The sequence below is a fragment of the Pocillopora verrucosa genome, chromosome 13 (genome assembly GCF_036669915.1).
Source record: "Pocillopora verrucosa isolate sample1 chromosome 13, ASM3666991v2, whole genome shotgun sequence".
NCBI classification, from domain to species: domain Eukaryota; kingdom Metazoa; phylum Cnidaria; class Anthozoa; order Scleractinia; family Pocilloporidae; genus Pocillopora; species Pocillopora verrucosa.
In genome coordinates, this window is record NC_089324.1 from 3,180,264 (window position 1) to 3,208,183 (window position 27,920).

The window sequence follows — 27,920 nt, forward strand, 5'->3', positions numbered from 1 at the left end:
GAAATATGTAAAACGAGATGGAGTTGTAAATTGCTCTCCTTATTAAAATGTGTAAATGACTCGATGCGATGCGCTAACTACTGGCTTGAACGATTCTATATCTGGTTGGTGTGTTGTCGCTGAACAATTAAAAAAGGCAGATGTTTGCTTTATAAATATTGTAACTCCATCAGCCCCTGCCAAAACTAATGAGAGCTTATTTATTCAAATTACTAAACCGTACGTGTCATAAAGAAACTTGATGATATATCTTACAAGAGAAACAAAAAAACGCATCGATACGCTATCAAGTTGAAGATAGGTGATGGCTCCTTAAGCTTTGATAAATTCATTTACGTACGAAAAACGCTTAACACTTAAATTACTGAGCCGGGTTTGAATCCAAAGACAAATACAGGTGTTTTCTTCACTACAGAACTATAAATTCGAATATTCCTCACAGCGAGGCAAGTAGAGTAAATTATGGCTGTTTCTTCGCACGACGAAAAATTTGAAAGCTTGTTGTCGACTTACTTGGAAAGTGAAGGGAGAATATTGGACGAAATTACCGCCACAGAAATACAGAAACTTTATCACAACCTTCGACCTGAAAATTCAATAAGCCTGCGTCAAGTACAAGCGGCGATACAGGCAGTCTGTTTCTGCGACCTGTGTTTTAAGGAAGAAGTTTTGGACGTACTCAACGAAATTGACCGCCGCAGTTTTCTAATACGTGATGTGGAGTGGGAATTTGAAATGCTGGACCGCGAAAAGTGCGGCACAATTACTGAAGAACAAGCTTGTTTTCTGTTTAAAGCTTTGCAAGGAAAATCAGCAGCAAAAAAGTGCAAAGAGTTTTTGTCAGGCCGAGCGATGCCCGGCTCGCGCGTTGCTCTACAAGAAATTGAAGTACTTCTTTGTGATTCTCCCGAGACAGAGCTAACTGATGAAGAAAATTAAGTTGAGGATGATAATTATTAAAACAAGATAACGAATAATCTGGTTAAAACCAGGCATTATGTTTAACTACGCTTTACAGAGAGGATTACATCGAATAGATTATCATAATTACTGCGGTTTATATGCACTAATTAATTTTCTTTGACGACTTCGTAAACGGTGTGAGTTTGAGCTGCAGTCTCCTCTCGCGCTTAACCTTTCCCATTCCACCCCGGAAAAAGATGGTAAAACTTTCTGGCCTGACACTAAAAAGTATATTTGGGAACAAAATGCTTCACGTTACACAGTGTTATTCACAAGTCTTAAAGTTTTTTTTTATTATTATTTTTTTTATCTGAAGTGCATATTAGTCAATACCTTCTATTGTTTTCCACTTTCTTTGACTTTTTTCAAACAGCCAATTCTAATCTCTCCTCTCTAGCTTGCTCACTGCCTTTTTATAGTTTTCTGGAGCGCAGGATCTTTTTTTGAGCGTAGGAACCTAATTTTAACTCAGCCTCAATCATTTTTTCTTGCCCAAAAAACGTGGTTTGGAAATTTCCAGAGTATGCGCAAACATGCATTGCTTTCTCAGGAACCGCCATAGCGTTGCGTGACAGCGAGAGAGCCAGCAACTCGTCCCTGCAAAACCGAAAGTCACGTTTACTCAACGTTCTTTCAGCAGCTTCAGCACAGCTTCTCGTACACTCTGATGTATTCCCAGACCACCAAGCACTTCATACGGATTAGGATGGTGTTTAATTAGCCCAGAAAGCGCTTCTAAGTCTTGTTCAGACAACAAATTCTTCACCATTTTCTCTGATTCTTCCCTTAGCTTCGCCTCAGCCAAGTCTCTCTCTTTCCTCTTGGCCTCCACATCTCTCAAAGCAAATTCTGCTTCTAAACCACCCATAACGTTGTATCGGTGAAGTTGCTTCGCTCTCCGTCTCTCCTCAGCATCAAAATACCAAATAGTTATAGCATACCTTGTGTTATAAGCGGGTAATACCTCGTGTGGATTGCGCTTATCCGACCAAAACATTAGCAATCTATTGAGAAATGGTTCCACATCAACATGGCCATCTTCCCTGTAAATCCTTAACTTACCTCCATTTTCCTCACCCCACCCCTGGTTGAGATAGTAGATGACGGTGAGACACCTCCCATCCCCGTCCGGATTGTCAACATGCCGTGAGTACCCCGTTCCGTTACCAGGGTAACATGCTACCATAGCCTTGGCGCGTCCCTCAATGCGATACTCTTGTATCCCATCGGGAAGATTATTGTAATGTATCACTAATGTGTCCACAAAATCTATGAGTTTCACGATATTTGGCGCATGTTTTTCGTTGCCCTCTAACCAAGTAATTTTGTCCCCTCGAATCCTTTTCTCAGTGAATTTCTGCTCTTTATCGGAGGCCGTGTTACCACCGCTGAGTTGCCCGTCTTGAAAAACACCTGAGTTATGCAACTGTATCACCTCGTTAAAAATATCCAGTGCTTTCTCGTCCTCAAAAACGTCGTCGATGACGCTGAAATAAGTTTCTTTCAAAGCGCTACATGCAAATCTTGCAATGCTTTCCAAATCTTTTCTGTCAGGCTGTGGAAACTTCGGTTTCTCCTTAGCTGGTATTGTTTTGAGAGGCGGTTTGCAATTTGGCTTGTGAGCTTTCCAGTGCGACTTTTGGCAATCCTTACTGCAGTAGACTACAGATCTACACCTAGAACACTTTGATAAATTTGTGTTTCCTGTAGAACAAAATGCACAACTTGAAGAAATGGATGCCATGTTTACTAGTGCCAAGCTACTGCTTCTCCTACAGCTGTTTTGTCCGAGGGGGAAAGGGGACTTATGACGTATCGTTATCGTTATGTTAATAACCGCTGTACTCGAGAATAAACAAGGAACAAAAGATGGCGACCAGCACTACGTTGATATAAGTTCAAATTGGGCCCAATTTCGTGTTCTTGTGTCTGTTGACGATTTTAAAAAAAGGTACTGTTAGATACCTTATCTCTTCAAAATGGTTCTCGCGGATTTAGGACGAAAAATCACCACAGCGCTCCGCTCCTTGAGCAATGCAACCATCATCAATGAAGAGGTAAGAGAAACTACTTCGATGATGCACTCACATGTAATCACGAGATTCCTGTTCATTATTTAAGGCTCTCTATAGTGTTGGTAGTAGCAGCCAAAATTTCGGGCCTGAAGGCAGATTTTGACATAAGTCCTACTAATGTTTAGGACATAATCAGGACAAGAGATTGATAAAATCATCCCTGTCATCTGAATGGGATGTATTTTCTTGTTGATGTGTGTTTAAGTTTGAAATTCATGACAAATTGGAACCGAAAATCGAAAGTCACTTCTGTTTTAAGACAAAATAATATACAAAGTTGATTTGGGAAGTGAAACATTAAATCCTTAGCGTATACCTGCATCAGTTGGAATTTTTTTTCTTCACTTGTACCGGTCCAATTTTATGAAGGAGTAAATCACTCATGCATTAATTTGTATAAATAGATATTAAAGATGCCGTGTTTCGGGTATAATGAGTTCATATGTTAACCCAGTTTTTACCACCAAAATTCTACTATCTTAACCCTTTCATACCTAAGATCTCAATAGCAATTTTCCTAAATATCTGCTACACATCTCTTATAATGTTAGTTCTAAGAATTTGGTATTGGATCAGCAAATGATCCCCTAATCAATATTTTTAATTAGGAGAAATTCTGTTCTGGTCACTCATGGCAGTTAAAGGGTCAATGACTTTGGTGTGGATTTAACCCATTAAGTCCCACTAGTGACCCACACAGAATTTCTCCTTACACTATCAGTATAATATCAAGCAGACAAGTGATGAGAACAAAGAAAAATATCAATTAGGGGGTTATTAGTTGATCCAATTACAAATTCTCTAAACTAACATCATATGAATTGTATGACAGACAATAAGGAGAATTACTTATAAGATCCTGGGAGTCAAAGGGTCAGAGCATTGATTTTTTGTAATCAACAGGTCCTTGGTGCTATGCTCAAAGAGATCTGTGCTGCTCTACTAGAAGCTGATGTCAATGTCCAGCTTGTGAAGAAACTAAGAGAAAATGTTAGGTAAAGTGAATTTCTCATTAAATTAGTTGAAACTGCACTACTTGTGGCCATGGAATAAAAAACTCCATGTCATGGAAATGACATGGAGTATTTTGAAATAAATGAAATAAAATTCCTCAACAGCGTAAATGATGTAGGTTGAAACTAAAATAACAAACAATTACCAAAGTTACACACTACACGATAGAAAGAAATAACAAAAAACATGACAGAAAGAGGACTGTAAAACACTTACATTGTTACAACCACAGAAAAGACCAAGATTGATACTGCAATTGCAAAACTGCTTAGCCAAAAAACAAATTTAAAAAAAAAGGACAAGCGAAACTGACGGTACATCACTGACCTGCACTAGGCACCAAAAAAAGGAGTAGGCAAGCATATTATTGATAAATTATGTGAAGTAGCAATAAGGCGGCAATAAAGTGGCAATAAAATGACAAAAAAGGCACTAATGAAACAATAAGTATAAACATTTCCTTGTTACAGGGTGAAAAGACTTAAATAATGAATTTCAAACACAGAAAGAATCCAACACAAAAAAATGTCGCACTTAGAACTTACATTAGTAATAGGACTTAGAGGAGTCTAATTAAGTCTGTAATAATAATAATGATTAACAGAAACTGACAACAACAAAGGGTGAGTCTAATTTGTTAATTGGACAAAATTTTAGGAATAATCTTTATGGCTGGCTTTTTATTTTCTTATTAAAAAAAACAACAACAGCAATACTCAGCTCAGCAAAATTTGCAGCAAGAGGGCATGCACATGACTTTTGTGAAATTACATGTACATATTAAACATGATGCATGCACTGTCCAATTCCAAGCATGGCACATACACTGTTCTATTAGTGCTCAAATTGAACTGGTGATAACCAATCACATTAAAGAATTTTATTATAGTTTTGATAATAATCGAAAAGTGTTAGATACCATAATAGCGGAGCTCACAGAGCGTAGCCCCATAATTATACTAAATAGTAGTAACCCATCAAGCTGAAAAAATTTGGACTTACAACTGTACAACTGTATGACCGACTATATAAGATGCTACTTTTAACATTTGTGGTCAACTGTACCATGGGCACACCAACACCACGGCTTTGTCCAGTAGTCTAGTGGTCAGTGCACTGAGCTCCGAGTCGGACAGCCTGGGTTCTAGTCCTGGCTGGGGCAAGGCATTGTGCCCTTAAGGTGTGCAGGAAAAAAAAATGTGAGCTCTGCTTTTAGGCTTGGCTAAATCTATATATTATTTAACCAGTAACTTTAAATTATGTCTCTACCCTGTACTTCTTGTTTAGATCTGCTATTGATTTTGACGACATGGCTGGTGGTTTAAACAAAAGAAGGATGATTCAACATGCTGTATTCCAGGAGCTGTGCAAGGTCTGTAACAGTTTGGCTTTTTTTACTTTTCTTATTTTGGTAGAAAAGTATCTCATTGTAAAGGTGTTCTTTTGATCATTTTGGCTAACATAAGACATTTTATTAACTTTAAAATGCTATATCACCTTAAGAATTTAATGTTTGTTTATTTGTTGTTTGTTTCTGTTTGTTTGGGTTTTTTTTTCAAAAGTAAGGCTTTTCAAAAACTTTTAGTTGGGACTAAAGAAAACCACAATGATGATGGTGATGAGATTGTAAAGTGTGAAACTGCAGCTTTGCATGTGCATTTCATAACTCTGTACATTTTGTATCCATCCCTTGTAAAAGAACAAGGTGAATTTGTTTGCCTTCCTGTCACTGTCAGTGGGTCGAAAGTAATTAAGCTCCCCAGCTCTTTAGAATAGTGGACGTTAAACCATAATCATAGTAAGGTTAACATTTTTTTGTCCACCTTTGAACAGCTTGTTGATCCTGGTGTTAAACAGTGGAATCCAAGCAAGGGAAAACAAAATGTAATCATGTTTGTAGGTCTGCAAGGAAGTGGAAAGACAACAACATGCAGTAAGGTTGGTTCTCCGCATCCATTTATACTCGTCAAGTTTTGAAGTTGGCTTTCATTTGCACAATGAATTTCACTTTACGTTGTTTTTACTTTTCATACAGCTAGCATATTACTATCAGCGCAAAGGATGGAAGACTTGCCTAATCTGTGCAGATACATTTCGTGCAGGTAAGACACACAGCAACAAAGAAACTCATATTGATTATAAGTACAGTACCTGTATAATTACTCTCTAGACAGGTGATTATGAAAATGTGCACAATCTCATTTATTAAGAATTATAGAATATCTTACTTAGAAGTACATCCTCAAACCTTTTTACTGTCAAGATCCATGTAGTAATGTAGTATACTTTTCCTTGTGAATTAAACATGAGAATTTGGTCTTATTCCAAAATAGGACACTCTTGATGATTAGCTTTTCTGTTCTTATAACTTTTTTACAAGATTACTCATCAGAATTGCAAGGAGAAGTTACAGGTTAATCACTTCTAGGAATGAAAAGGTTAAGAACACCTGGGTGTGTCAGATGCTCTGTGTTTGCCAAGGCCTTTTATTTTAAGTACTTGGTCTGATTTTCTTTCTTCAGGTGCTTTTGACCAACTCAAACAAAATGCTACCAAAGCAAGAATACCATTTTATGGGAGGTAAGAACAGCCAAGTTGTATAAAATGTACTGAAAGTAGCTCTCAATAAATATTTATCGTCCACAATGAATTCCAATGTTACCATGATCATTTTTTTGTTTTCTTCTAGTTACACAGAAATGGACCCTGTTGTTATTGCTCAAGAAGGGGTTGATAAATTTAAACAAGAGAACTTTGAGATAATCATTGTAGATACAAGGTGAGTGTAGTATTAACCCTAAACCTCTAAGAGTGACTAACATATAATTTCTCCTTACAGCATCACTCCTGAATCAAACATTAAGGTCATGAGAATAAAGGAGATGATCATCATCTAAAGAAGCTCTTGATTGTTGAACAAATTCTCCTTGTCAGAACCTTAGGAAATGTCTAGAGAGTAGTATGGAGAATATGCATGCTGATGTTAGGATGTAAAGGGCTTAAAAAAGAGAAAGAGATTATGGTATCATCAGAGAGATAGCAGTACTATGGACAAAATTCAGCAAACAGTACAAGAGTTTTTAAAAAGGATGAGAGTTGGATGAAGAGGTTTAGGAGCAGGCAGAGAAAAATTATCAGTGTAAATAAAAGGCTGCTAAACACAAAATTTTCAAACAAAGAACAAAAACAAAGAAAATTGATAGCTACTGAAATTACTCCTGGATCAACCTCATTCCCAGAGTCTCAGGTGATTTTGTCAGAATTCTAGCAAGTCTCTTTTGTTGTCAAGAATAAATTGTGGCAGATTTAAAGCTCCAACTTATTCTTGGACCAAAAGCTTCATCAGCTGTAATAGTAAAATCTGGGTTAATATCTTAATCATTGTGAATAGGAAGAACCTCTGATCAGAAATAGACTGCAAATGTTGCAAGTTGCCAGCACTTACTGGAAACCCTGACTATGCTTTTTGCTTACATCACATTTGATGTTTTGCCTTTACAATGCATATATTCTACATGCACCCTTTAGTTTACTGTTACTCTAAGGATCTGAAGTCTATGTACGATGATTAGTCGATTCACATTCAATTTGACATTCTCTTCTCTAGTGGAAGACACAAACAAGAAGAGTCACTTTTTGAGGAAATGCTTCAAGTGTCTAATGCTGTTGTAAGTGCTTACTTCATTGTGCTTGTCTTCAGAACAAATTGTTGTATTTGGACAGTATGGATTTGTGCAACAAACATAACATATTGACTTTTCTTTTTTTTATTTTTGTCCCACACAGGACCCAGACAATGTTATATTTGTAATGGATGCCACGATTGGACAGGCTTGTGAGGCACAGGTAAACATGATGAATCAGCCTCTAGTTATGTTTTATCCTCATTCATTAGAATCTCTTTTAGCATATATTGCTGCAAGCCTCAATGGTGGTTTACTTTAATTTTTGTGTTATTTACTTTTTTAGGCAAAGGCATTCAAAGAGAAAGTAGATGTTGCTTCAGTTATTGTTACTAAGTTAGATGGCCATGCAAAAGGTGGTGGTGCATTGAGTGCGTAAGTATTACCTTTCTGTCTTTTTGGAAATTAAGGTCTTACCTTCACTTCTTGTCTTGAGTCAAAGGTTTTTTTTTCCAGTCTGCAACTAAATTTTTCCCTTTGTTACCAATAACACCTTGTAATGAATTAAATGCCATTTCACCTATGGATGAAAATCAAGCATAGAAATGATCCTTGCAGGTGGCATGAATCTTTTGTAGTTGCAGGAAAGAAGTCTGAAAAAATTCAGGCTTAAATTTCAGGATTCAAATTGGTGCCTCCTCTCTGGAAGTCCACCTGTGAGGATCATTTATTTGCTAGATTTGTTACTAATATTAACTAAACTTTTTTAAAAAAAAAAACAAAAAAAAAAAAAACACTTTTGACTGTGACTCAGCCATGACTCTTGTGATGACACTCTGTCTTTTTGTCACAACATCAGTCACTGCAATTTGTAAATAATTCTATCAATCTATTTCAGGATTATCTTATGTTCTCACAACTACTTTTGTAAAAATCACCATAAATTTTCTTAAAATTAACATTGCCACATATTTTTCTCTTAACACTTCACTCAGTTTTGTTTGATATAAATTGTAGTTTTTTTGTCATCACAGAGTGGCTGCCACCAAGAGTCCCATCATTTTTATTGGTACTGGGGAACATATTGATGATTTTGAACCATTCAAGACAAGACCATTTATCAGTAAACTGTTGGGTAGGTTTTAATACAGATTAATCTACTATTAATATCAGTTGGTATGCAATACATTGGGTTGAAATTCTAAAAGAACCCAGTGCTTTGTCATTTACTCTTACACTTTACAACCTAAACATCAGTATGAATATTCCCCACACAGTTCTCTATAAATTTCTGAAGGTGCTGATAAGGGGAATTTGTTTAACAATCCAGAGCTTCTTTATTTGGTGATCATTTCCTTTATTCTTGCGACCTTAATGTGTGATTCAGGGTTGAAATTGTAAGGAGAAATTAGATGCTGGTCATTTAGGAATGGAGGGGTCAAGTAACAACTCTGTGTTTATTCAAAGGTAGACTAATGTGAATTAACAAAGAGCTTAAGCTTGAAACATCAGCTTTAAGACTCTTTAACAGTGGCCAATTTACGGTATCAACTGAGTTGATCATACTAAATTACCCTGTAATGTGAACTAAGTGCTCTCTTCTTGTGTCTTCTTTAGGAATGGGAGACATCGAAGGACTGATTGATAAAGTAAATGAATTGAAGCTTGAAGACAATGAGGAACTTATTGACAAGCTCAAACATGGTGAGAACTCCTAAACAGATAGTAGTGACATATCTATTTACTAGGTTTTAAAGGCAATGATCTACTGGTCATAGTAATAAAATTAATGTAAGTGGCAATTCATGTGGCCTAATCTTTTATTTATGTAGGTGTTTTCAGTTTACGAGATATGTATGAACAGTTCCAGAACATCATGAAGATGGGGCCATTTGGCCAAATCATGGTAAGCAGCTTTCGGATATTCGTATTTATGGCCCTATTCTTTAAACAGTAGTCTGAAGCAGGATAGCAAAGGAGACAGTGCTCAAGCTGTTTTAGTTGTTAACACCAATGAAATTAAATCTGATTCTTCTTTCAGATTTAACCCGTGCAATTACTGAAATGTTTCTATTAATTTTTGTTTCTTTGTTTTTGTTGTTTTTTTAGGGTATGATACCTGGGTTCAGTAGTGACTTCTTGTCAAAAGGAAATGAACAGGAGTCAATGGCGAGATTAAAAAAGCTAATGACCATTATGGACAGCATGAATGACGAAGGTAAAATGTCTGTTACTGCTATGTTCAAGTTCCTGGGGATCGTTTCTTATTCCGCCAGGGGCATGGCTCTGTATTTATTTTGCCTGAGGAAAGGTAGTCTTTGCAGGGGTGTCATGCATCGCTTCTTGCGTGACATCCCGTAGAATGACTATGAACGACCTAAGAGGAAGTTACTTCTAAACAATACATTAAAAAAGTGATAGACCTCTTAGATTATTATGCTAGGAAGGTTTGGCCTCACACTGAGAAAAGCTACAGTTTTAAACTGCGCGTGCTATAGTATTCAGTAAGGTTGTACAATGCAGTGCTGAATAAGAAGAAGGTTTATTTACAGAAACTTTTAATTTTCGTGTTAAAACACGACGACTCTTTTCATTTTCAGAACTTGATAGTCCCAATGGCGCAAAGCTGTTTTCCCGCCAACCGGGGCGTTCCACGCGGGTAGCACGTGGCTGCGGCGTGTCTGTCCGAGAGGTGCAAGAGCTCTTGTCACAATACACCAAATTTGCCGCAATGGTGAAGAAAATGGGTGGAATTAAGGGTTTATTTAAAGGTAACTTCGCCCTTTTTACGAAAATTAACTGCTTTGCTTTATCAATTTTGTGATTTGCGCGTTTTCCCGCCCTTGAAAAAGTTCACTTCGGTTCCTTTGAGTTCAGATTGGCTCCTTGTAATATTTCCTCTGTTCTTGATTGGTCCCCGTGATCAAAAACCATTCTACATATTTTTTCGTGAACTGACAAGGGTACATACTTGAAGTAAGCCAAAGGGCAAACAAAAATGACTTTCTTGTAACAGAAGCGGATGTCTTCTCACCCTCACGCCCATTCTACTTTTTTTTTTACGTTTCAGGAGGTGACATGAGTAAAAATGTGAATCCGTCGCAGATGGCCAAACTCAATCAACAGATGGCCAAGATGATGGACCCCAGGGTCCTCCAACAAATGGGTGCGTGTTCAGTGCGATCAACCAGAATTTTTCAACAAATTTATTTGTATGAAGACATTTCTTTTGCAGTGAAACTCTCTTCTCCAGTTACATCACAGTTACACCGACAATTACGCTGTTGTAGCTTTGTCAAAAATAAGGCACAAATGGCGGTGATACACACAGGGAAACGAAGCATTTTATTGAGCCCGACGGTTGCCAAATTCTGCTTTCGCAGATATTTACAGGATGATAGATCTAAGATTACGCTGCCCCTTTTATTAGTGTTTGATAAATTTCGCTTTTGTTGTTTTCGCTGACAGTTTGATTTCATTTTCAGGCGGAACCCAGGGCCTCCAGTCCATGATGCGTCAGTTCCAACAAGGCGCGGCCGCTCATGCGAGTGGGTCAAGAAAATAATCAATAGTCAACCTGCCTCAACAATACAAAATTTTTTTAATAGCTGTTTCGTTTCAAATACCATATCATATATTACACTAGCAAGTCGTTCTAACCAACTTCAACAACATAGAGCTTTATATTCAGTAATAAAACCCTTTCACTCCCAAGGTCAAAATATAAATTCTCTGCACTGTTTGCATATATTTCTTATAATTTTAGCACAGTGAATTTGGTATCAAATCAAACAACATCCCTGGATTGGTATTTTTCTATCTCATTGCCTTTCTGATGAAAATGTATTGGTATTGTGAAGAGAAAATTCTCTTTGGTCACTCTTGGGAGTGAAAGAGTTCAACTGTTATCTCATAAAGGGGTAATGTAGTATTATCAACTGAGTTAATAACGTAAATTTGCCACCGTAGAAAGTTTGAGTAACGACCTGCTTCTAGGCACTTCCACTTTGTCAACGCGAAGATTGGCCTGGTAGCGACTTGTAGGTTTCCAAGGGGGTTTTTTTTACTCCAAACCATCGCTTTTTGTGCCCAAAACAAGGTACAGTTGATGGCGGGTAAGTGTCTTAGCGTAGTTGGTTAATTCCATGGCAAAAGTGTTCTGGGATAGCTCTGGTCTGCTTCAATACGGACTTGGTTTGTTCGAGAAACCCGCTCCATCTTCCCATTTAATGTAAAATGGCGTCTTGTTAGTTTGCGTGTTTCTATTTAGGGTTCTCAAGGGCTGCCTGTGAAAATTTCCACTGCTCTCGTTAGCCGTTGCTCTCGTTTTTTTTCGTTTTGTGACACTCAATTGAAATGCTCTCTAAATGTAAAAGGAAATAAGAATTTATCACTTATTTCTTTCAAAAAACACATTCTACTTGTAGCTTGAAGACTGAAACTCTCGAAGTTTACGTACTTGAACAAGTTCTCTTGTCCTCGAGAATTGTCCATGTTCAAAGGCAGAAGGTGCCCATCAGATTGAGTTACATTTATTCATAATGTACAGATGGATTATGAGAAATAAAGTAAAGTACTCTGAGATAGTTATGTTCACTTTCGTACTGGAGTAAATCTTACGTCTGGTAGTAGCCTCGTCTTTGAAACACATCGAAAAAGAGAGAAACTTAAAAAACGGCTGTATTGAAATTTGCCCAGCTATTTTGCTCGTCCTCGCCGACTGAGTGCCAGAAATAGAAGGTTATGAATAAGCCTTGGGACTGTAAAACGTGTGTCGTGAGGAATTTTAGGAAGGTTTACATCTGGAAAAGCATATCAGCCAAATAGAAAAAATAATATTTGGTTAAAAATTAGAACTGTGACTTAAAAACTGCTGCGACTAACACATGACGAAAAGCGATCAGAGTTCGAATCCAGTTTTATGTCTCAATTTATCAAGGCTCTCCATTTTGTAAGTGTTTCACTTGTCAGCCGCAGAATTATAGCAATTTCTTCAGAGTAAATAACCTTACCCATTAACCTTAGAACCTTAGAGATCTTATGAGAGAGAAATTCATTTACCTGAGTAAGATTTTTACATTTTTGCTTGAAGATAGAAGCAGTGATAACCCGCCCGTAGTGACGACCAAATTGCCTTGCAATAAAACTTTCTTATTTGAAAAATAAAATAGCCTTACTTTTGGCACCATTTCAGGAAAAAATGAGGTTACAACCCTGTGCGAGCTTGTTTTCCCTTTTCTTTCTTTTTTTCTTTTTTTTTTCCTTTTTTTGTTTGTTTGTTTCTTTAAAAGCACAATCTTTCAAACATTTCTCTCTCGAGCCAGGACTAGGACTAGAGAGGGAGAGATGCTAGAAGTCAATTATCGCCAGGCGTTACTTGGAGGTTACGTCATTTCCCGTGATGCCTTAAGCGCCCTCTTTTATTCTGGGCAATATGGCGGTAGGTCTCGAAATTCACGTGGCCAAATTAAAGTATATTTCGCCCCTTTGAATTCAGTTTCCTCAACCCGATCCTGCTATATTTCTTGTATCTGGTGCTTCCTTTAACCTTCCAGATATGGCTTAAAGTATTTTTCAGTAGATATATCGTGATCTTCGTGATAAATCGGTACTGATTAAATTTGTTGAATTTATCCTCTTGAGCCAAGCCTGTCGGTGTTTTTAGACTGGATTGTGGTGCAATTTAAAACCTTTTTCCCCCTTTATAGGTCACTTATTTTCTAACATTAACTCTAAACACTATTGAATATGCATAAAAAGTACAATTCGTCGCGGGTTATTCCTTGATTCCTTTTTAAAGAAGGAACTGTTTTAGCTGTAAGCAGCCAATCGAAACTAGCCCGCCGACATTGGAGTTTAGACAGAGGCATGCAGTTCTGCTGCGTGGTTCATTTCGAATCTTTGGTCAATTTTGCGGGCGATCTTACGTAGATCAAATAAGGATTTTTTCTCACAGATCCAGTAATGATTTTTTGGTTTGTACAAGTCCAATTTAAACTAAGAATAAAGATTAATTAATGACTTTGATTACCGATTGTTAAATGCTTTTCGTAATTTCCCCGAGTGAATCAGAGAAGCAAGAGTTCACTGAGGCTGTTAATCTGCACTATTCATTTGTACTTTCAAAACAACTCGGTCCAGGTTAGGTTTATTTCATCATGGATTTGTGCTTTTGTTCGTCATCAACTTTGTCAAGTAAATATTATCAAACATTATGGCATTCCTCAGCTAAGAACCTTCTCAGCATAATTGATCCAAAGAAAATTCACAGCCTTATGTGAGCCATGTGCTGATGGCTTAGTCAATTTGTGTTGTACATATTTACTCATATTTTGAGAAAATCCTGTACCAGTTGTTGCTGTTTATTTAAACTCTTAACTCTCAGATGTGATTAACATGTAACTTCTTCCTACCATATCCATACATTATTCAGCAAACAGGTAATGAGAATACTAAAACTCATCAGGTAGAAGTTGTCATCTTGATCTAACACTTAATTCTTGAAACTAATTGACATGGAATGTGAATGAATCTTTATGAAGAAAATCAAGATGCAAAGTTAAACCTTTTCTAGTCTAAACTTTCCACCATTTCTTGTAGAAAGATTCTACACAGCACCAAAATCATTACAACAAAGACTTGCAGTAGTTGATGTTATTATCTTATTTTTACTCAGTCGGGGGAAAATTCCCAGAAGCAAAATGTCATGCGAGACCTCCGTATCCGTAAGCTGTGCTTAAACATCTGTGTTGGTGAAAGTGGTGATCGTCTGACAAGAGCTGCAAAGGTTCTTGAACAGCTGACTGGGCAGCAGCCAGTTTATTCTAAAGGTAATTTATTGTTCTTATTGTGATTTAGTAATTTTTTGTGTGATGTTAATTGTGATGTTGGATTATTCTGTTGTTTAGATCAATTTTCAATTGAGCATGGAAAGTACTTCAGGATAGCTTTGTTTTTTTTCACTATTTTGTTATGTGATTGGTCTAGAAAACTAGCGTCACTTTCTCAACCAATCAATGGTGACTTGGTAACTCACTTTCCCTGCCTTTTAGACAGTTTGCTTGATTTTACTTTGAGTTCTCATTGGCTACTTGTGATATTTTCCTTCCTATGATTGGCTGTTTTATGTACTTTGAGTTTGCTTTTACATCACCCAATTGAAAAGCATTCTATTTGTTGGTTTCTTTGCCTAGCTTCACTCTTCTCTGCTTTACTCTACCTTCTTTCTGCTATTCATTCTTCACTCTTCACACTCTAAGCTTTGCTTCACTCTATGCTTTGTGAAGGAAATGTGTGCCTTTCACTCTCTCTTAACCAATTAGATGCAAAACCATTATTACGCCAAATCATGCTTTCGCTTTTTTTAGGCTGTTTATGTGTGTCTACATGTCTCCTTGAGATACTTACTTTTCTTCTTATTGGTTACTGTAGTTACCCATTTTTCCTTTTACAACAGTCTATCTGAAAGCATTCCTTCCGTTACAACATACTTTTAGTGTAACAAGTTCTTGAGGGCTTTATCAAAGTGAATTGGTTCATAAAAAAGCACTTTTCATCTATCATCAATGTTTACTACACCTTAGTTGCCGCAAAGGGATCACAAGTAACATGTGTTTGTTGCTGCCTTTTCACAGGAACAATTGATCAAATGTTAGTTAAACACAGTAGTTGTTTCCATGCCATACAGTTTCTCTGTATGATTTTTTGAAAAGCCTGATTTTCTTCATAGCCCGCTACACTGTGCGTTCATTTGGCATTCGTCGTAATGAGAAGATTGCTGTACACTGCACTGTGCGAGGTGCCAAAGCTGAAGAAATCCTAGAGAAGGGTTTGAAGGTAAACATAGGCTCTCAAAATATGTAGAATCTGAGTCCTTTCCTGATATCTCAAATGTATGCTTCAGGAAATTTGATGCTAATCAAGGTATTTTTGCATGGATGATGATTGAGGGTGTGTGTAGTTCAAATATACAATTCCTTCTCTTGCTAACCAAGGTCCATACTGTAAGTTATAGACCAAGTTTTTCCTGCTTGAATCTATAACTAAAAAAAAAAAGAAAGAAAGAAAGAAAGAAAGAAAACAGCCCACTGAATTGACTAATCATAGTGTACATACTAACTGAGAGATGATATAAAAGCATTTACAACAGAGGTAGAGTTCACTGGTAGGAACAATCTGATGTTAAATAACAAGACATTTAGCCTTGTGGACTCAAGGTGGATAAGACAAGGGCAACCCTGGCTGGGTCTTTTTGTGGTGTTTGTGGACGTTACATTTGCTTTTATAACACCTCTCTCTACCCAGGGGTTTAAATGAGTACTGGCAAACTGTTATGGAAACCTAAAAGAAAGGTGGAGGGCTACCTTAAACCTTCACACCTTTTACATTGGTATTCATATTCTCCACACTGTCTTCTTTACATTTCCTATTGTCTTCACAAGGAGAATTTGTTTGGCAATCAAGAGCTTCTTTGATTGGTCATCATTAATTTTCTTATGAGCTTTACATGTGATTCAAGCATGATACTTGAAGGAGAAATTAGAAGCCAGTTACTCCGAGAGACTAGCATCTTATCCAAAGGGCAGTGGTAATACTCAAAGCTGGTCAGGTCATGCTACAGAAAGTAGTTAATTAACCTTTTAACTCCCAAGATATGATTGTTAATTCTCCCCTCTAGCTGCTACACATTTCCTTGTAAAGTAACTATGAGAATTTGGTGTTATATCAAGAAGACAACTTCTACCTGCTAAGTTTGAGTATTCTCATTACCTGTTTGCTGGATAATGTATGGATATTATTGGGAGAAATTGCATATTGATCACTGCTGGGAGTTAAAGCTCAACTTGTAGTAATGTATGACCAGGCTTAGATTTAACATAGGCAGACTGGAACTAAGTGGTTTTTGTTTTTTTGTTTTAATAGGTTCGTGAATATGAGCTTTCAAAGGATAACTTCTCTAAAACTGGAAACTTTGGTTTTGGAATCCAAGAACATATTGATCTTGGAATTAAATATGACCCCAGTATTGGGATTTATGGCATGGATTTCTACGTAGTGCTGGGACGTCCTGGTTTCAGTGTTGCTGAACGAAAAAGGAAGCAATCCAGAATTGGCTACAAGCATCTGATATCAAAGGATGAATCCATGAAGTGGTTCCAACAGAAGGTAATGCCTGGAAACCCTTATGCCTTAACATCACTATGCATATTCTTCACTCTTTTCTCTATACATTGCCTTTGGTATTGAAAGGTGAATTTGTCAAACAATCAAGTGTCTCATTAGTTTGTAGTCATTTCCTTTATTGTCATGATTTTATGTTTGATACAGAGGTGATACTGAAGAGAAATTAGACATCAGTCACTCTTGGGGAGGCAGGCACCCATTCAAACTACTGTAAAGCTGAATTGGGCCAGCCTGCATAAATATTGCTAATTAATGAATAAATAAATACGTAAAGGGTTTACTTTACAAATTTCAATTTTCAAGGGAAAATTCATATCCCTAGGCTGTCATTTCTTGATAAGTTTGTTTAAAAATCACTTGCAGAGATTTCAGAAACTCTTTGGGGAGCTGAGCCAAATTAAATTGGCAACAGTTTGAAAATACTCATACAGCTGTGATTCTGATGATTACTACTTTTCAGTAGCTGACTTTTCAAAGCTGGTTTACTCAATTTTGACAACAGACTCATATCAACAAATTTTTACAACCAGCAACACCCTTCAAATGACTTCTTCACAGCATTAATGTATCCAAAGAACTGGACAAAATGGACAGATTGAAAAGACTTAAATCTTGCAGTAAATGACCTCATAACAAAACTAACCAACCAGTTTTTGCAATCACAGCATGCAATACTTGACTGATATACAACTTCACTTTATCTCTGATGAGCTGTTAATTATTCTAATTCACGTTGTCAAAGCTTAAATCACTATCATAAATTTCAGTCCTTTTTAGGACTTCCCCTCTTGGACAATTTGCATGATCATTTGTTACCACTTCCCCCCCCCCCCCATTTCTTGCCAGCTGATTTTGTTCTACTTTTATGTTAATATTGGTTTGTTTTGTTTTGTTTTTTTAGTATGATGGTATATTGTTGCCATCAAAGAAGAAGAAGTGATGTGGTGGTTTCCTTTTTTTTGTAAATTCTTTGCCTTCAAATCTGCCCAATTAAATGCTGGATGAATTATGTCTGTTGTTTTGATTTTTGTAAGTTTATGTTCTTAAAGACAAAAGTTTAAGTGTGTGCACCAACATACTCAATCATGTTATGTATTGATAGAATTGTGAATCTTGTTTCAATCAATACTTATGATAAGAGTTGGTGTATGCAAGGGTTTGCATTCATCAAGATATTAAGCATACAGGAAGTTTGAAGAGTACAAGAGATTCATAAGAGGTGCTCAAAGATATAACTAGAAGCAATAGAAGCCTCTTTCATAATAATCAAACTTCTGAAGGGCTTTACATCTGGATGAAAAAACAGCTGACACATAAACCTATTTTTTACATCATTTTAAAGTTTTATTTGAAAGGAAACTTTATCTGCTATGCTCCAGTGCTTATAACTCATCAGCATGCACAGTGGCATATGAAACATATTTACAGCATTGAATTTGATAGCACAAATTTACTAGCTATGGGATGAAAGGTGCTGACAATACACACATTTTAGAAGACAGAACATATTATAGGTTCTTATTTTTATGTCAGAGTGAATATCATGCCTGAACAGTTGCTAGAAAAGTTCAAATGACAGATGTTTCCACTCAGCATTCAATTCATATCAATACCCTAGCTTTCCAACTAATGTTTTTGGAAGAGGAATACTTTAACTTGGATTTGTCATTTAATTTTAAAATTTACAACACCAAATAAACAAACAAAAATATCAAAATAAAAAGTTTGGACGGTTTATCTTTATAGACAAACTCCATTATCATACATTAGACTTACTATGAAAACTCTGATAAGGCGAGAGCATTCAGTCAATATACATTGGTGTGTGAAGTTGACATTATATTACCCATCGAGATAACTCAGTATCTGCTACAGATATCGAGTTCAAAGGCTGTCATGTTTCCAAGCCCCTCGCTCGTGTAGTGTTCTCAAGCTTTTGCAACCTCTGACAGAAATGTCTTCTTGATGAAAACAATAATTGAATTCGGTTTTCGAACCTCGGCACTGATTATTCATGAAATACTCAGCCTCAACCAGTAATTGCTTATTGTGAGTCAGCAATAGGCATCTTTCGATCGAGGAAGTCCTCATTTAAGATCACCGTTTTGCTGAAATAGCTCCTCTTCGTCGGTGTGGCTCAGGAGAGCTGATTTAAGCCCTATGAATAAAGGTAGTAACTTTCTAAAGGAAAAGGTGCTGCGTCGGTGAGGGATACAACAAGACAATTTAGTTTTATCCTCTAAGTTGATAATGTAAATTGGCCACTGTAAAAAGTTTTTAAAGCTGACGTTATTACTTCGTCAGAGCGAAAGACGAAACCAAATCATCTGATTAAGGGCCCAGTTGTACCTCATCCAGAGAAGTCTGACCCGTGCAACGGCATATTTCCAAAACTGATGTACATATCATGATTATATTCTTGGCGATGGACGTCGTTTCCCTCCAACCATAATCAACAAAAACCACTGCTCGAATTATTAAGGTTGCCAGGTTAACGAGAATCAACACGATAAGTCGATAAACCTTCGCTCCGTCTTCGCCGCCGGGCAAGTGATGCGCTAGTTCTAGAAACTCCCACGCTGCAAGTAACAGACATCCTAAAGCAAGGCTGATCATCTCCACTCTAAATCCTTTAGGTGTCCCATTGCCATTATCGTTCAAAATATTGTCTATCATATCGATGGCGTCGAATATTTGTACAGTCATCGTGGCAAACAACCATCCAGATTCCCCGTGAAATTCGGTGCCTCTTTCGCCAGCAGTGTTCAAAAAGAGCAGCAAAATAAATGGTGTGATACAAAGAACTGTGACAAAAGCCGTTGGCCCAAATAGGTCATCTTGCTTTGGATCTGTGACTGGCATATTCAGTGTGAATACTACGATGATGTCCACTATCAACAGACCAGTATACCCACACCAAGTGTAAGAGTAATGATGCCGTTTCCCCATTAACCGCAAGAGGGCAAATGCAAGAGCCCCGATCATGTTTAGTGTAAAGATCAAAAAGGAGAGCACGAATGCTACAATGAAATTCCAATGACTGATTAAAATAGAAAGAATTATATCAACGCAAAAGAAAAGCAACTGTGCGCTCAGGAGGAGCAAAAGCACTTCGCGGCCAAAAAAAATCACTTCACGATAAAGCGCCATTTTCGTTCGAAGTCTTTGAACTGAGGGTCTGATTACATGGAGCTAAGGAACCCCAGGTAAGTAGGGTACCGCCTGTTCATATAATCTCTTTTTTTATCTTGATCACGTTTACATGATAGGTGGGCCGACCCGCCTAGGCGGAATACCCGGTCTGCTGAGCAGGGTAACCCAATCAGCCGGGTTGGCAATCTGCCATATAAACGTCTTAAGGTGAGTTAACCTGTCTAGCCGGGGTGGCGTTCATGTTACAAAAAGATCAAATGAGAAAATGATCATAAAAGCATCGAGCTATTGGCGAAAATCTTAAAGAAAACGTTTTTTCGGCAACGTTTTACCACACGTCGCCGTAGTGAAATCCTAACCCCTTAACTGCAAGTGCGACAACAACCTAAAGAAACTTCACCCCGGCATCCCGGGTTTGTAAGATTGTATATAAACGCTGGTTATTCCTCGACCACGGCTAGGCGGGTTACCTCGCCTACCTGGGATCCCCCAATTAGATGAATATCCCGCCCACGAATACCCCAGATAATGATTCTGCCTCTGTCAGCGTCTGCCTCATCCGGCTTCTAACACCGTTAGAAAGGAGCCGATGACTATGGGCTCGAGATTAACTCGTTCCTAGGCCTTTCTCGTCTTTCCACTCCCTATGTCATCAATGTGAGCGAAATGGCGAACAACAGTCCTCAGCTACGACTAGATCAGATGAATATAGGAAAGAACAACCTTTCTATGAAAATTTTGCTCTTCAATCTTGCTATTTAATTTTCAACTGTATCTTCGGCTTCTAAGATTGGTTTTTTTACAAGTTACAAGTTAAGTACAAGTTTACAAGTATGTTGCCATCAGTCGGTTAAGTTGGTTTCCCCGGCTGATGCACGGTATTATTAACCACAGCTACACGACGTCTCGACAAAGTCGGCGATTGTAATTGACCTTATTACGACTATGCTCGAGGCGTACCGTTCGATAAATAAATAAAAAAAATTCACTCTGCAACAAGTACAAACCGCACAGCTTTGTTATTCGCCAGGCACTAGACAAATTTCAATTTTCAAGGGAAAATTCATATCACTAGGCTGTCATTTCTTAATCAGTTTGTTTAAAAATCACTTGTAAAGATTTCAGAAACTTTAAGGGGAGCTGAGCCAAATTGGTAACAGTTTGAAAATACTCGCATAGCTATGACTCTCATTATTACTGCTTTTTAGTGGCTGACTCTCCAAAGCTGGTTTACTCACTTTAAATAACAAGACTCATACCAACAAATTTTTACAACTAGCAGCACCCTTAAAATGACTTCTTCACAGCATTAATACATCCAAAGAACTGGAAAAAATGGACAGTTTGAAAATGTTTAAGACTTGAATCTTGCAGTAAATGATCTCACAACAAAACCAACCAATCAGTTTTTGCAATCACAACATGTAATATTTGATTTCATCTGCTATGCTCCAGTGCTTACAACTCATCAGCATGCACAGTGGAATATGAAACATAATTACAGCATTGAATTTGGTAGCACAAATTTACCAGCTACGGGATGAGAGGTGCTAACAATACACACATTTTATAAGACAGAACATATTAGGTTCTCATTTTCATGTCAGAGGGAATATAATGCCTGAACAGTTGCTTGAAAAGTTCGAATGACAGATGTTTCCACTCAGCATTCAATTCATATCAATACCCTAGCTTTTCAACTGATGTTTTAGAGAAAGGAATACTTTAACTTGGATTTGCAATTTAAATCTTAATATTTACAACACCAAATAAACAAACAAAGACGTCCAAATAAAAGTGTGGACGGTTTATCTTTACAGACAAACTCACTTATCATACACTAGACTTACAGTGAAAACTCTGATAAGGCGAGAGCATTTAGTCATAGATAACCCATTATGATAACCCAATATCTGCTACAGATATCGAGTTCAAAGGCTGCCAAGTTTCCAAACCCCTCGCTCGTGTAGCGCTGTTCTCAAACTTTTGCAAACTCTAAGAGAGTGTCTTCTTTTGCAGAGTGTCTTCTTTTTAAAAAATGTATAATTAAAACAATTATTGAATTCGGCCTTCGCATGATATCAAGAAGCATCAAACCTCGCGACTGTGTTATCTGCCTCAGCCTTAAGCCTCGGCAAATAACGACGACCACGGCATTGATTATTCATGAAATTCTCAGCCTCCACCAATAGTTAGCAATAGAAAACTTTTCATCGAGGAAGCCCCCATTTAAGATCACCGTTTGCCAAAATATTTCCTCATCGGTGTGGCTCAGGAGAGCTGATTTAAGCCCTACGAATAAAGGTAATAACTTTCTAAAGGGACTCTGGTGCTGCGTCAGTGAGGGGTAGAACAAGATAATTTAGTTTTTTCCACTAAGTTGATAAAGTAAATTGGCCACCATAAAAAAGTTTCTACAGCTGAAGTTAGCGCTTTGTCAGAGCGAATGATAGAACCAAATTATCTGATTTAGCCGGGCCCGGCTAGTTGTATCTCATCCAGATATGTTTATAGAGAAGTCTGACCGATGCAACGGAGTAATTCCGGAACTGATGTACATATCATGATTATATTCTTGGCGATGGACGTCGTTTCCCTCCAGCCATAATCAACATAAACCACTGCTCGAATTATCAAAGTTGCCAGGTTAACGAGAATCAACACGATAAGTCGATAAACCTTCGCTCCGTTTTCGCTTCCGGGCGAGTGATGCGCTAGTTCTAGAAACTCCCACGCTGCAAGCAACAGACATCCAGAAGCAAGGCTGATCATCCCCACTTCAAGTCCTATGGGTGTCCCATCCCTATTACCGTTTAAAACATTGTCTATCATATCGATGGCGTCGAATATTTGTGCAGACATTGTGAAAGACAACCATCCAGATTCCCCGTGAAATTCGGCGCCTCCTTCGCCAGCAGTGTTCAAAAAGAGCAGCAAAATAAATGGTGTGATACAAAGAACTGTGACAAAAACCGTCGGCCCGAATAGAATATTTTGCTTTGCATCTGCGACTAGTAGATGCGGTGCAAATACTACGATAATGTCCACTATTAACAGACCAGTATACCCAAACCAAGTGTAAGAGTAATGACGCCGTTTCCCGATTCTCCACACGTTGACAAATAACATCATCTCGACCATGTGTAGCGCTAAGGTAAAAAACATCAACGAGATTCCTACCACGAAAGGCAAAAGATCCAAGAGAGGAGAAGTGATTACATTTGAGTACATGTAAACCAACTTTGTAAACAGAAGGAAAATAAGCACGAAGCGCCCTAAACGTATCTTTCCATGTGAAAGCGCCATTCTCGTTCTATTGAACTGAGGGTCTGTTTACATGGAGCTGGGGAACACCAGGTGAGTGAGGTACACCTGTCCATATTTACATGATAAGTGGGGTGACCAGCCTAGGCGGATTACCCGGTCTGCCGGCTAGGGCAACCCTGTCAGCCAGGGTGACGATCTGCCATGTAAACGTCTCAAGGTGGGGTAACCCGCCAAGCCGGCGTTCATGATACAAAGATCAAATGATCAGAAACTGTTGACGCATCGAGCTATTGGCGAAAATTTTCGAGAAAATAAATAACGGTTTTTCGGCAACGTCTTACCACAAGATGCCGTAGTGAAATCTTAACCCCTTAATTACAAGTGCGACAACAACCCAGAGAAACTTCACTCCGGCATCCCGGGTTTGTATTGTATGTAAACGCGGGTTATTTTTCGACCACGGCTAGGCGGGTTACCTCACCTACTGGTCCCCCCCAGTTAGCTGGATATCCCGCCCGCGAATACCCCAGAGAATGATTCTGCCTCTGCCGGCGTCTGCCTCGTTCGGCTTCTCACACCACTGGAAAGGAGCCGATGACTATGAGCTCGAGATAAGCTCATTCCTAGGCCTTTCTCGTCTTTCCACTTCCCACGTCATCAATGTGAGCAAAATGGCGCTCGACAGTCCTCAGGTTTGATCAGAAGAGACAAATGAAGAAAGGGGCAACCTTTCTATGTAAACTTTGCTATTCACTTCTGTGAGAGCTTTTGACGTAAATGTACTTTTAATTTTAAACTGAACAAGTTACAAGTTTAGGACAAGTTTACACTGAATATCTTGCCATCATGCAGTCGGCAAAGCTGGTTTCCCCGACCGATGCACGGTATCGTTAACCACAGTTGCATGACGTCTCGACAAAGTCGGCGATTTTTATTCCCTTTATTACGACTTTGCTCGAGGCGTACCGTTCGATAGATAAACTAAAAAAATTCATTCTGCAACTATTACAAGCCGCACAATTTCTTTGTTTTTTGTTTGGCACTTTCAATTATTAAACAATAATGACCGCATGAGAAATTAAACAATGCGTAAAAACATTGTCTGTTAAATCAACTTAATCAATTTTAGAATCAATAAAAAGAGATGTCAGCAGGCATTGTCGGCTTTTAATGAACTTTTTCAAAAGTAGTTGTGCGCCTCACAGAAGAGTCATCAGGTTGAAGATTGAGTCCATGGCTACTGGAAAAAACACTTGTTACAAACGGCCAGGTTGTATGTTATGATATCGATTGTTATCGATTAATCTGTAATTAGTGTTATGAGGTACTAACGGATGCCTCCCGTGACTCTAAAAGGCGTACATACATGTTCTGCGGCATGTTTTAAGGAACCTAGAATGATTATATAACTCACGTCATGCGAACAACGTAACAAAGAATCAGTTTTTGATATTCAAGAGTCACTTCATCGTATGAAACTGATCCACCTTCACTCTTAGATAACGACTTGGGGAAAGTACCATACGCGTATATTTGCAAAATTGGCAGTTAAAAGAGTTTGGCTTAGCACACATGAACAACAATGTTCACAATTTGCCAAAAACAACAGTAATTGCTAAGATAATGGAACTCAGTGTTCTAAGTAGCCTTAGTAAGACAGCTTAATTTGTTTTCAAACGCGACCACCGCGAACACATAGAGGTTTACTACTTAAAGGTCATATTCTGTGTAGATAAAAAGCGAAGCGTCCGATACGAAATATCAAGTTTCTATGTCAATCTTCACGGGGTCAGTATAAAGACAAAATAAGTTCGATGAACAGCTGATTGTTTGGCGATTACGAATCGCTTAGAGCTAAGTACAGATGGCCATGGTTACGACACCCAATGTGATTGCATTTTAAGTACAGATTTTAAGTAAATTTAGGATTATCTTTGCGTAAATCATGAATCAAAAACAAAACAAAATGTAGTTGTGATGAAAATTATTAAGTTTTGACCGCAATAACTCCTTTGTCTTGTTATCACCAAACTGGAAAACTTTGCTTGCTGCTGCGGAGCTTGTTAGATTCTTGATAAGTTCTTGGCTGTGGTAACTGTTCTGACTCGTCAAATTACTCAGTATATATAAACTGGAAAACTACATTTGCTGCGCGCGGTGGAGCTCGTTAGATTCTTGTGGGTTTTGGGATCTGTAAAAATAGGAAAGTCTAACGAGACGGAAGAGAATAAACACAAACCGCCCCTAGTTTAAAGTATGATACAATCGGAGCTTAATTTTATGACACAGAGTAATGAATTTACCCATCAATTGGAGAGCAAGCTGCAATTGACAGCTTACAAAGCAATGCCTCTCTTTTTTTCGCTCTGCCCTTCTATCGTGCCCGTTACTTACTAAACCTAAACGCCTTGCAAATGGTAACGGAAACCTTGCATGAAGGCGAGTATCAACAAACGTTACCAGCGTATTAGGTGGATCTGCGTTCTCTTTAAACAGTTTTTTGCGCGCAAGGTGATAACTTTCCTTCGTCCCAAGCTCCTATACTCCTATTTAACATGCGATAAATCCAATAACTGTTTAAATACGCTCCTATATTGAATATACCCCTCCAAGCTTTGATGACCTTGCCATTTACGTCAACCCGACAAAGCCGTACCTTGAATGGGTCTATATATTCCCTGATTCATCAGCGATATTTTTGCGTCAGTCAAATGCCTTGTCTTCTGGAAAGATCGATTGTATTCATACATAGTTTATATTTGTGGATATTTCAATAAGTTTCGCAGCTCTTCAGAAGTTGTAAAGTGACCAACATGGTTGGCAGTCACGAAAAATCAAACGACTTAAAAGAAAATTGAAAAGATTGTTTGTTTGACAAAGGTTTCACCGTGGTTACATGCTAACTGAGAGATGATATAAAAGCATCTACAACAGAGGTAGAGTTCACTGGTAGGAACAATCTGATGTCAAATAACAAGACATTTAGCCCAGTGGACTCCAGATGGATAAGACCAGGGCAAACCCTGAATGGGTCTTTGTGTGGTGTTTGTCGATGTTATATTTGCCTTTATAACACCTCTTTCCACCCTGGGGTTTAAATGAGTACTGGAAAACTGTCATGGAAACCCAAAAGAAAGGTGGAGGGCTGCCTTAAACCTTCACACCTTTTACATTGGTATTCATATTCTCCACACTGTCTTCTTTACATTTCCTATTGTCGTCACAAGGAGAATTTGTTTGACAATCAAGAGCCTCTTTGATTGGTCATCATTAATTTTCCTTTTTCTTATGAGCTTTACATATGATTCAAGTGTGATACTTGAAGGAGAAATTAGAAGCCAGTTACTCCTAGAGACTAGCATCTTATCCAAAGGGCAGTGGTAATACTCATAGCTGGTCAGATCATGCTACAGAAAGCAGTTAATTAACCCTTTAACTCCCAAGATCTGATTGTTAATTCTCCCCTCTTGCTGCTACACATTTCCTTGTAAATAAGTTATGAGAATTCAGTGTTAGATCAAATGACAACTTCTTCCTGCTAAGTTTGAGTATTCTCATTATCCATGAAGTGGTTCCAACAGAAGGTAATGCCTGGAAACTCTTATGCTTTAACATCACTATGCATATTCTTCACTCTTTTCTCTATACATTGCCTTTGGTATTGAAAGGTGAATTTGTCAAACAATCAAGTGTCTCATTAGTTTGTGATCATTTCCTTTATTGCCATGATTTTATGTTTGATACAGAGGTGATACTGTCAAGAGAAATTAGACATCAGTCACTCTTGGGGAGGCAGGCACCCATTCAAACCACTGTAAAGCTGAATTGGGCCAGCCTGCATAAGTATTGCTAATTAATGAATAAATAAATATGTGAAGGGTTTACTTTACAAATTTCAATTTCAAGGGAAAATTCATATCCCTAGGCTGTCATTTCTTGATTAGTTTGGTTAAAAATCACCTGCAGAGATTTTAGAAACTCTTTGGGAGCTGAGCCAAATTAAATTGGCAACACTTTGAAAATACTCATCCAGCTGTGATTCTGATGATTACTACTTTTCAGTAGCTGACTTTTCAAAGCTGGTTTACTCACTTTTGACAACAGACTCATATCAACAAATTTTTACAACCAGCAATACCCTTCAAATGACTTCTTCACAGCATTAATGTATCCAAAGAACTGGACAAAATGGACAGATTGAAAAGACTTAAATCTTGCAGTAAATGACCTCACAACAAAACTAACCAATCAGTTTTTGCAATCACAACATGCAATACTTGACTGGTAAATAACTTCACTTTATCTCTGATGAGCCGTTAATTATTCTAATTAACATTGTCAAAGCTTAAGTCACTATCATAAATTTCAGTCCTTTGTAGGACTTCCCCTCCCCTGGACAATTTACAAGATCATTTGTTACCACCCCCCCCTCCCCTTTCTTGTCAGCTCTACGCAGCTGATTTTGTTCTACTTTTATGCTAATATTGTTTTGTTTTGTTTTGTTTTATTAGTATGACGGTATATTGTTGCCATCAAAGAAGAAGAAGTGATGTGGTGGTTTCCTTTTTTTTGTAAATTCTTTGCCTTCAAATCTGCCCAATTAAATGCTGGATGAATTATGTCTGTTGTTTTCATTTTTATG

The 27,920-nt window shown here is 37.9% G+C and overlaps 3 protein-coding genes across 4 annotated transcripts; 2 read left to right on the forward strand and 1 right to left on the reverse strand.

The window, feature by feature from the left end:
- Positions 1-1,059: 1,059 nt before the first annotated feature.
- LOC131768362 (prolyl hydroxylase EGLN3) lies at positions 1,060-2,707 on the reverse strand. The gene has a single exon (XM_059084099.2). It carries the CDS (start codon positions 2,705-2,707, stop codon positions 1,586-1,588), a length of 1,122 nt encoding a protein of 373 aa, XP_058940082.2. The 3' UTR covers positions 1,060-1,585.
- An 88-nt stretch (positions 2,708-2,795) lies between these two features.
- Positions 2,796-12,257, forward strand: LOC131768361 (signal recognition particle subunit SRP54). Its single transcript, XM_059084098.2, has 17 exons — positions 2,796-3,020; positions 3,942-4,033; positions 5,340-5,424; positions 5,886-5,990; positions 6,088-6,154; positions 6,575-6,632; positions 6,742-6,831; positions 7,660-7,720; positions 7,839-7,898; positions 8,022-8,110; positions 8,710-8,810; positions 9,293-9,379; positions 9,508-9,581; positions 9,785-9,893; positions 10,276-10,446; positions 10,746-10,841; positions 11,161-12,257. Exons 1-17 carry the CDS (start codon positions 2,943-2,945, stop codon positions 11,238-11,240), a joined length of 1,503 nt encoding a protein of 500 aa, XP_058940081.1. The 5' UTR covers positions 2,796-2,942; the 3' UTR covers positions 11,241-12,257.
- Positions 12,258-13,095: 838 nt separating this feature from the next.
- On the forward strand, positions 13,096-27,897 carry LOC131768358 (large ribosomal subunit protein uL5-like). 2 transcript variants are annotated; one of them, XM_066160312.1, is made up of 5 exons: positions 13,096-13,115; positions 14,352-14,505; positions 15,405-15,511; positions 16,598-16,840; positions 27,790-27,897. In XM_066160312.1, exons 1-5 carry the CDS (start codon positions 13,110-13,112, stop codon positions 27,826-27,828), a joined length of 549 nt encoding a protein of 182 aa, XP_066016409.1. In that variant the 5' UTR covers positions 13,096-13,109; the 3' UTR covers positions 27,829-27,897. The 2 variants fall into 2 exon arrangements, with proteins under 2 accessions (XP_066016409.1, XP_066016410.1); XM_066160313.1 differs by lacking the exon at positions 27,790-27,897 and adding an exon at positions 17,760-17,867.
- Positions 27,898-27,920: the final 23 nt, after the last annotated feature.

What these genes read in the sequence shown, in the direction of transcription:
- LOC131768362 (XM_059084099.2), bottom strand. Translation starts at nt 2,707, where the DNA reads ATGGCATCCATTTCTTCAAGTTGTGCATTTTGTTCTACAGGAAACACA.
- LOC131768358 (XM_066160312.1), top strand. An exon ending in TCCTAGAGAAGGGTTTGAAG is followed by an intron (nt 15,512 to 16,597) that starts GTAAACATAGGC and finishes TTGTTTTAATAG; the next exon opens with GTTCGTGAATATGAGCTTTC. An exon ending in TGAAGTGGTTCCAACAGAAG is followed by an intron (nt 16,841 to 27,789) that starts GTAATGCCTGGA and finishes TTGTTTTATTAG; the next exon opens with TATGACGGTATATTGTTGCC.
- LOC131768361 (XM_059084098.2), top strand. Translation starts at nt 2,943, where the DNA reads ATGGTTCTCGCGGATTTAGGACGAAAAATCACCACAGCGCTCCGCTCC. An exon ending in TATTCCAGGAGCTGTGCAAG is followed by an intron (nt 5,425 to 5,885) that starts GTCTGTAACAGT and finishes ACCTTTGAACAG; the next exon opens with CTTGTTGATCCTGGTGTTAA. An exon ending in GGCCATTTGGCCAAATCATG is followed by an intron (nt 9,582 to 9,784) that starts GTAAGCAGCTTT and finishes TTGTTTTTTTAG; the next exon opens with GGTATGATACCTGGGTTCAG.